This window comes from Suricata suricatta, chromosome 13 (assembly GCF_006229205.1).
Source record: "Suricata suricatta isolate VVHF042 chromosome 13, meerkat_22Aug2017_6uvM2_HiC, whole genome shotgun sequence".
Classification (NCBI taxonomy): domain Eukaryota; kingdom Metazoa; phylum Chordata; class Mammalia; order Carnivora; family Herpestidae; genus Suricata; species Suricata suricatta.
The window spans coordinates 1,045,433-1,055,087 of NC_043712.1; the positions used below are offsets into that span (position 1 = coordinate 1,045,433).

Sequence of the window (9,655 nt, forward strand, 5' to 3'; positions counted from 1 at the left end):
CATCCGCGGCCGTGACAGGCCGTGCTGATCCAGCGACACTTACAACACTCGGCACCTGCGGCCTTGAGGACAGTCAGAGCCACGTCCTTGCCAGTGCCGGCCACAGAGGCCACCGCTGGCCTGCGCAGCCCCGGGGTCTGTGGGAACCCCTGACCCCGCCCACCCCGGATGAGAAATGAAACCAAAGAGGCTTGGTCTCCGTGTGGAGCCCAGGTGACTGGGGACAGACAGGACCGGGCCCCCCACCCAGACCTGAAGCTCTGAGCAAGGACAGACCGGGTCCAAGTACTTCCGGGAGCTTTGGCTCCGTTCCAGAAACCTGGAAGCCCCTGGCGCCCCCTGGCACTTCCCGGGCCTACCCCCACCTTGCTGGGTGACCCTTGGGAGCCCAGGTAGCCGGGAGCTCAGCCAGGGTGGCTCGATGTCCCCCTGGGGCAGAGCCCAAGCCGGCACCCCCTGGGGCCAGGAGATGGGGGAGGCCATGACCTTGGTCCGCTCCCTCCTCTCTTCCCAGAGGAGTGGGGGTGTGCCAGGGAGTCACCGTCACCGTCCACCCGACTGGGCTCCAAGGCCAGTTCCAAGGCTCCCGTGAGTGGCCCCTTCCCCCGGCCCGGGTGCTCTGCTGGGTGCGGGGAGGGCAGGGGGTGCCCAATGCCCGACCCCAGGGATTTGGGGGGACTGCTGTGCTGGAGGGCCCTGCGCTGCCCCGGGGGGTGGGTCTGGGGGTGGAGGAGAGAGGGGTCACCCGTCCCTGGCCGGGGTCTCCCACAGTGGAGGGTGGCGTCAGCACGCACGTCCGCTTCGTCAGCACCGACTACAGCCACCTCATTCTTTACGTCCGTCTGGAGGACGCCGGCGAGGTCACCAGCCTGTGGGCACTGCTGGGTAGGTGCTGGCCTCCCCGACCCCAGGGCGCCCGCGACCCTGCGCTCACTGCCCGCTGCTCCAGGACCGCTCAGGGCTGCACCCCAGTGGGCGTTTCCTCCCCGGTGCCCCTCAGGCAGGGCATCCCCGCCTGCGCCCCCTCAGGAATTCATTCAGCCTTGTGCACGTGTGTCCAGGGCAGCGGGCCCTGGGGGGGACGCCCGCCAGGGCACAAACCCTCCCCTGTTGTCGCCGGGGCGACAGCCTGAGCCTAACAGCACTGAGTCACATCAGGCCCCAGGAAGAGGAAGCACCACTCGGAGAAGACGGGTCACAGGGGAGCATGTGGAGGGTGGGCTTGGCCGGGCGGCAGGGAGGGGGGCGCACCTTGTCCTGGAGACCAGACCGAGGTGAGGGCTGCCCCAGGGATGGGCCCACCAGAGCCCGGGGTGGGGTCAGCGGGGTGGGGGTGGTCAGGTCATGGGGGCGGCAGGCTGGGGGCAAAGCGAGGGCCCCCGGGCCTCACCTGAGGGGCCAGGGCTGCACCTACGCTGCCCAGGGTGGACCTGCTTTCAGAGGTGGGCGCCCAGGCTGAGGCCCGGCAACCGGCCAGACAGCAGAGGAGGGGGCGCCCTGAGAAACGCTGGGGCCTCTGGGCTCTGGGCCCCCTCCACCCGCCCCTGTGGTTCCAGCCAGAAGAGCGCTCAGGGACCCCACGTGGCTGGGGAGATACCGGGAGTTCGTGAGGGGATTCCGGCTGCACGAAGCCCCCGTCTTCAATCTCGACGGTAGGTTCTGTCCTCCGGAAGCTTCCCCGACGCCCAGGCCACGCTGGGGCCTTGCCTACCCGGCCTGGACGCCCCTGGCAGCAGGGGGCACAGACCAGAGCAAAGGAAACCAGCCTTTTTCTCTGGGCACTGCCCTGCCAGACGGCACCAAGGCCCTGAAGCGCGGTGCCCCGGGCACAATGCCCGTCTCTGTTCTGTGGGTCAGACACTGAGGCTCAGAGACGGCAGCGGGGACGCGGTGTTCACTGATCTGCCGGGAAGAGAGAGCCCGGAGCAGGGGAGCAGGGCCGCGCTGCGGGGCCACCGACCCCGGCCGCGAGGGGGGCGAGCCGAGGGCCGGCAGGGTCGTGGAGCCTGGGGGTCAGAGCAGGACCTGGGGACCGCGGCAGGATGTGGCGGCCTTGGATGTTGGACCGCGGAGGCAGGGTGACCCCAGAGAGGGACGGGCGTAAGCTGCTTGGATGAAACCTTAGAACCCCGACCTGTTCTCTTCCCTCCGCAGCCCGGTGCCCCCCAGCCGCCGAGGTCAGGGCCGCCTGAGGCCGCCTGCCCGGCCGCCTGCCCCCTGCGCTCGCCTCTCTCCCCTCCCCCCTCCTTGCCTGCCGCAGGGCCTCCCGAATCCCTGTGCTCCCCACGGCAGCCCCTCCAGCCGGGGCCTGGCCCCCACCTTGTCCCCTTCCCAGCCCCTCTTGGCCGGATCCGGGGCATCAGAACACTCTTGGTGGCCAGGAGGGGACAGGCGGCCCCCAAGGGTCCGGGCCACAGGGAGCACAGCACTGCAGGCTGGCGGATGGGGCCACCCATGGCGTCCTTGAGGGGCACGACCCTGAGAGGGGCCGGGCTGCACTGCTCTGACCCGCTTCCTCCACCGGCTCCCACTGTGACGACTCCGGAGAGGACGCACCCTCGCCCTGGTCAGAGGGTGCGAGTGGGCACGGCCCCAGCCCACACCCCCAGAGGGGCCAGGTCAACACAGGCCGTGCACCTGCGCGACGCCAGAGACACGCCAGCGCTACCTCCTGAAAGTCAAGGGCGCCAGGAGGGCAGTGCCTGCACCCCCTCTGCCCAGTGAGCCAGGACCGCCCACTGCAGGGCAGGCTCTCCGGAAACTGGGTCAGGGGCCTCCACACGTAGCATCTGGAAATGCCAGAGACAGGTGTAACCGGATCCCGCCCCGGATCCGCGTGGGCAGAGACGGGGCCTCCCAGAAGCCCACGCCCTCAGCAAGGCAAGGCCCACCGCCCCGACGCCGTGAGGCCGGCACGCCGCCAGCACCGCCCCGGTCTCCAGCTGCGGCTCGGTCAGCCGCTGGCGGCGGACCCGGCCTCAGACACCACGCTGTCCTGCGGGGCAGAACCCCGACGCGGGAAGCCGAACGGACACAGCACACTGACCAGGTGACGCTCGTCGGCGAGGAGTCTCCAGAACGTACGGGAGAAAAAATTCAAATCCTTACTCGGGGACGCTGAAAAATGACCCGAGTAAATGGTCATGGGATATTCCGGCACTGTCCTCAGCATCATAAATACCTAATAGTCTTCAAACTCACCTGTCCATCTGAGCAATCGAGTCAACGTTCCGGTGCGATCTTGACCCCAAACTGCAAACCGGAGTCTAAAAGGAACCAAAGGTTTGAAATGTTTGAGAGAAGTCACACATGTACCGTGTTGTGGTAACAAGTGCCAACGCCCAGCGATTGCGGTCGTGGGGAGGGAGCTCGGGACGACGGAAAGACCAAGAAACGGAGCCTCGCGGGGCGCCTGGGGGCTCAGGCGGTTAAGCGTCCGGCTTCGGCTCAGGTCATGACCTCACAGTTCGTGGGTTCAGCCCCGCGTCGGGCTCTGTGCTGACAGCTCAGAGCCTGGAACCTGCTTCCGATTCTGTGTCTCCTTCTCTCTCTCTCTGTCCTTCCCTCGCTCACACTGTCTCTTTCTGTCTCTCAAAAATAAATAAAAAAAAACAGAAAAAAAGAAAAAGAATAAAGAAACGAGGCCTCACAAGTAAGATAACTCAGTGCGGAGCACAGATGGCATTCGGCTTGATGAGCAGCGTTGGGGGAAACGGCCAAGATACTTAGAGGAAAAACTAAGTTTTGCTTCCTAACTCCGCATTATCTCAAAACAACTCCTGATTAACTCCAGATGAGCAAGAAACCTTGGTCTACACTCTGTGTAAGGACGGGGCGCGACCCTCCCCCACGCGTATTAAGGGAAAAGACGGTAATTATGTTTTCGGTGCATCAAGACCATCCTGCCCCAAATTACGTATAAACCTGAGCCCAACATGGTTGACAGGTTCGGTAAGGGGCTCACGTCACACCTGTGACACACGTACCGAGCCCCTGACAAGGCCCGCATCCGAGAAAAGTGAGCAAACACTGAAGCAGGTCGTTTGTGCACACGAATCAGACCTCTGGTCTGGATGGCCCCACGTCCGGCGGCTCAGTCCTCAGCCACGCAGCCCGCACGCCCTGGAGGCTGGAGCCCGAGGTCCGGGCAGGGCAGGGCTGCCTCTGAGGTCTCCCTCCTCCCCTCCCGGGGCCTCGCACGGCCGTCCCTCCCTGTGTGTGTCCTCATCTCCTGTCCCCGAAGGTCACCAGTCCTGGAGGGCAGGGCCCATCTCCTGACTTCACTGTAACCTAACCACCTCTGTGAAGCCGGCTCCGTGCCGGGTGCTGGGGTCGGGCCTCCGTGTGCGATCCGGGGGACACACTTCAGGCACGACACTAACCAACCCTCTGTATCGCCCCGCAAAGAAAAGCTTCAGGCCCTCAGCCCTCGCAGGGACTCTAAGTCCTCCCTGCCGGAAACACAGTGCTCCCTCCACGGTGGCGGGCCGTCCCCCACGGAGCTGCCGTCCCTCCAGACCCACCCACGCCCCACGCCCCCTCGAGAGCCACACACGGCCCCTCCACCCCCCACCGCCCCCTCCACGGCACCATGTCCTGCCCCAGCGCCTCCCGGTCCTTCTCCAGAGCCATCACTTACCCCCTGCTGCGCACAGCCCACTCTAGGGACACCCACATCCCCTCCTGAGCCGCCCCTGTCCTGCTGCCTCTAGAGGTACCGACGTGGCCCCGACTCCCCACTTTTAGCACTTCTGGCAGAAGAGATGCTGACCGGGCTGTGCCACGAGGCTTCAGGGCTCAGCTCCGTCTGTAACCACGCCTGCCCCTCCCTGTGCTGGCGGAGCGCCTCACCGCGGGCTCACTACCTATATATTTTTAAAGAAAAGTATGCTTACAGCTTTAGAAAATGAACTTGGTATCTCTTTGTAATGAGAAAAGAAAGCCATGTGCTTGGTAGGAAGCCCGAGGTCACCCCTGTCCGTCACCCACTGCACAGAGTCTATTTGCAGGGATGACGCAGAGCAGCACACACCCAGGACCGAGGCACATACGCATTCCCTGAGCCGACAAACGCTTTCTCCCCTTTATTTTAACCCTTTGCCCTTTTGAGTCTGTGTGTCTGTTTCTGGACTAGACTCTTTCTCCGGTAAAACAACATCATTCTGGGCACCGGGGACTCAGTCGGTTAAGCCTCTGATTCTTGATTTCGGTGAAGGTCATGAACTTGCAGTTTGTGCGTTTGAGACCCACACCAGGCTCTGTGCTGATGGTGTGGGGCCTGCTTGGGATTCTCTCTCTCTCTCTCTCTCTCTCTCTCTCTCTCTCTCTCAAAATAAATAAATAAACTAAAAAAACTAAAAAAAAAAAAATTAAATCATTTTATGCCTCAGAAGTGATGTCCCGGCTCTCCACGGCATGTGGGTCCCAACATCGCTGGGCATAAACGTTAAATAATCATCTTTATTCTGTCTCCTGCGCGGGCCACGCTGGACAGTTCCAAGCCACAAGGAGAAACACCCCCTGGGTGGCGTGCGCGTCAGCGTCCTCAGGAACCCGCCGCCGGGCCTCTCAGGAGCAGCGGGCAGGTCAGAGGTGCCACGTGGCCTTGACCGGCCGGACCTGCAGGGGGCGGGGGGCTGGAGCACCGCTCCCAGCTCTATTCCAGGGCCAGCAGCTTGGCGGGCTGGCGCATGAGAAGGTACTTGTTTAGGCGCCTTTCGTAGGTGCTGCTCAGCCCCTTCCTGTGCTGAATGGCCCCTTTCAGATGCTCTTGGAGGAGGGCTAACCCCTCCAGGGGCGCGTGCCGCTCACCCAGCCGTCGTGGTGGAGGTCCCCTGTCCAGGGCGACGCGTCCCACGGGCCTCCTCTCGCAAGGGCGTCCTTGTGTTTAAAGGACCCCCAGGCATGGAGCTGAGCCACGACGGCCCGGTCTGCGCCCCGGAGCGCTCTGGAGGACCCATTGACGGCCACGCTGGACAGAAAGTCCGCCTCGTCCTCGACGCGCCCCAGGATGCGCTCAGCCAGGGTCCTCATGCGTGGGACGACCATGGACGCTCGCAGGGGACCTGCCTCCCAGTTCTCAGCCTGGACAAGCCGTCCACCGTGGCCTAAACCACGACCCTGTGGCCGGTCATGAAGTGCTTGTTCGCTGATGGAATGAGGAGCTCCGGGGACGGGTCCGAAATCCGCAGAGGAGACGCTCGCCAAACGTGTTGTCTGACGCGGCGTCGCCGGCGCCACAGGGCCCCCGACAGGCAAGGGCGGACAGGCCCCTTCCATGGGGTCAGCTGCGTGGTGAGTGAGGACAGAGCGAGCCGCGGGGTCTGAGAAGAGCCTTTAAAGTTTGGGAACAGCTGTGGGAAAGGAAGAAGCCGCCGGCTCAGTGGTATCTGTAAAAAGACAGCCAGTGCCGTCACGACCCAGCGAAGGAAGGAGCTGTCTCTGCGCAGGACGGCCACGTCCGTGGTCGCGGGTGGCTCCGGGCAGCCTCCTGGAGGGAGACACGGAGGCTCCTCAAAAATTTTTAAATAGATATTTCAAAATAAAGGTAATTCCACTTCCGGATATTTAGCTGAAGAGAATAAAAACACTAATTCCACGAGGCACATGCTCCGTCACACCTACCGCAGCCCACGCGTCCGTCAGGGGCGAGCAGGCAAGAAGGCGGCGTGGGCTGGAGGGCTCTCTCTTCGGCCCCAACACAGAATGAGCTCCTGCCATTCACGGCGACACGGAAGGAGCTAGAAGGTAGAACAAGTCAGCCAGAGGGAGACAAATGCCATGTGATTTCACTTATTATGGAATCTAAAAAACAAATCAGCAAAGAAACAAAAATCAGACTCCTGAATACAGAGAACAAACTGGTGGTTGGCGGTAGGGGGAGGGACGGTGGTGGAGAGGGACGTCCTCCGGTCACATAAGAAATGGGTCACGGGTGGGAGACAGGCGGGCACAGTTGACAATGCCCTGGTAACCGGTGTGGGCATGGACTGGCCACACGCAGGGTCGGGAGCGCTCTGCAGGGCATCAGGGTTGAATCCGCTGTTGCACATCTGAGAGGGACGGACGTATGTCAGTGTGTGAGTGTGCACGTGTACACACATGTGTGAGTGTGCGTGCTGGCTGTGCACGTGGGTGTGCAAACGTGTTGGTGTGTGCATTTTGGTGTGCACACGTGTTGTGTGCATGTGTGCACACATGTCAGTGTGTGAGTGTGCACATGTGTGTTGGTGTGTGTGTGTGCACATGTTAGTGTGTCCATGTGTGGATGTGTGTCTGTACGTGGGTGTGCTCACATGTGTTGGTATGTGCATGGATGTGTATCTATGTGGGTGTGCACATGTGTGTACATGGTGTGCACGGATGTGGGTGCATGTAGGCATGTGTGTGTGTGGTGGGGTGTGCATGGATGTGTCAGCATGTGCACATATGTGTTGGTGTGTGTGTGTGAATGTGTGTACGTGTGTACGTGTGTGCACATGTGTGGTGTGTGCGTGCACGTGTGTGTGAGCACATCTGTGCCTGTGCCCGTCCAGTATTTGCAGGGCACAAAGTCGATGGCAGTGTCCAGATCAGAAGGTGGCCCAGGTGGCAGGGGACAAGGGCCGTGGGGAGAGGCGGAGGCCGCAGAGGGCCAGGTCTGGGGGCCAGGACGCTCTTCTCCTGGAGAGGAATCCAGCACATTCCACTGGCCAGGGTGCCCCCGGCTTCAAGGGGGTCATAAGTGTGACAACAAGTGTCACAGGGAGTCACCGTCATGACCCAGTTGCACCTGCCACCCCCACCGCGTCCCGTCCCGGCCTGGCCTTTGCTCAGGGACGGAATCTCCCCGAGAGCACACACTGTGGGGGCCACTCAGGCTCAGGGGTCCTGCCGACGCCGCGGCGCAGGCCTCAGTGCAGGGAAGCCACTCAAGCCCTCTGGCGGCCGGACCTGCATCCTTTAAATCACTTTGCACCTGCCGAGTGACCGTGACAGGGACGCCGGGTTTGGTCGGAGGGACAGGTTGTTTCCTCGGGAGTGAATCAGACACAGAAGGGGCCCCACTCGGAGCCAGAGCCCGATGATGAATAGCGAAACAGAATGGGGGGCAGGGACATGCAGGGGACAGCCAGGGAGGGGGCCCTTCCCCGCGAGGGGCCAGCGGCGGTCTGGAGGGGAAGCGAGCGGGCGGGCCGCCCCTGTCACCACCACTGACCGTTTGCCTAGCACCCACCTCCCCCTCTGGAAGGAGAAACCCGGGATATAGTAGGCACTCAGTTAACAAAAAGGATTCAGTCAATGCAGGAGCTGGGATCCGGTATTTCACCCAGGACTGGGTGTCCAGTGTCCTATTCGGTCCTGGCCCGGCCACCAGCCCGCCTGTGCCCACACACAGCACAGGGAGACGAGGGACCCCCACCACTGCTCTGGACCCTGGCCAGGAGGGGAAAGGGGAGAGGTCGGGCCCACATCTATGTTCTCTAGAACAAAACGTCTCTCGTTCTGGCCCCTCTCCTGGGATTGAGCACTTACTGGGCTCCGTGGACTTCACTCCAAATTCGCAGTCACATCGTCACGGCCAGGACGGCCCGCACAGCGGCCTGCACACTGGGCCGCGTGGGCACTGCAAGGCTCTCCGGTCCAGACACGTGGGCCGGGCGGAAACAGGGGCCGTGGGGCTGTCTGCTCCAGGGGCAGAGAGAGCCCTGTGACGCCCCAGCAGCCGGCCGGGGCTCGGGCCCAGGCTGCCTGCCTGTCCCTCCCCCTGCCTGACCCGACCTCCCTCTGCGGCTGCTGACCTGGCGGGACACTCTGTCCAAGTGGACTCCAGCTGCTCCCTCTGTAGGCTCCGAGACAGCCGTGAGCAGAGGGGGTGGGTGGCAGCGGTGGTGGCCTTTGGCTGCGTTCCCAGCACGTGGAGGACGGGTCGGGAGGACAGGCCGTGCCGGGGGCAGAGGGGCAGAAACCACAGGGCAGGAGGGGGCATAAAGGCAGGGGGCCGCGGGCGAGGCCGCCACCAGAGACCACGGCTCTGCTCCTGCTGACCCTGCAGCTGAGCCGCGTCTCCGCCCAGGAGCTCAGCCCCCGAGCCGTCGTGCAGAAGAACTACAACATGACCAAGGTCTGTGGGCTAAGGCGACCCCTCCCTCCTCCTCCCTGCATCCAGGGTCTTTGACCTGTGACCAGGGCGCTCCTCCTGGGGGCCTGCTTCTCCTCCCCTGGCGGGAGGGCACCCCTGGTTGGGAGCCAGGCACCAGGGGCCGACAGAGGGAGACCCCAAGAAGCCCTGGCCAACCACACGGGCTCCTTGTCCATCGGAGGGGCCTTGTCTGCAGGTGTCAGGGACCTGGGATTCGGTCTCCACGGCCTCGGACGACATGAAGCGGATCGAGGAAAACAGGGACCTGAGGCTCTTCATACAGAACATCGAGAGCTTGCAGGATGGGGAGCTGAGGTTCTGCTTCTACCTCATGTGCATCCGACGCCAGTGGCCGCGTCCCTGGAGTGGGGAGGGCGGGCTGCGTCCGGGGCCAGTGGGGGCTGAGGGAGGCCGCCCAGCCCGCGCCCAGCCCGCACCCAGCGCCCACCCATCTCCCGCCCAGCCCGAGCCCAGCTCCTGCCCATCTCCCGCCCAGCCCGCGCCCAGCCCGTGCCCAGCCCGCACCCAGCCCCT

The 9,655-nt window shown here is 63.3% G+C and overlaps 1 protein-coding gene across 1 annotated transcript in view; it reads left to right on the forward strand.

Annotated features, from left to right (window-relative positions):
• The first annotated feature begins 6,132 nt into the window (after nucleotides 1–6,132).
• Nucleotides 6,133–9,655, forward strand: part of LCN9 (lipocalin 9) — a 6,079-nt gene continuing 2,556 nt past the window's right edge. Inside the window, exons 1-3 of the mRNA XM_029921000.1 lie at nucleotides 6,133–6,294; nucleotides 8,894–9,103; nucleotides 9,318–9,436. Coding sequence (XP_029776860.1) covers nucleotides 6,133–6,294; nucleotides 8,894–9,103; nucleotides 9,318–9,436 — 491 coding nt within the window. The remainder of the gene's footprint in view (nucleotides 6,295–8,893; nucleotides 9,104–9,317; nucleotides 9,437–9,655) is intronic.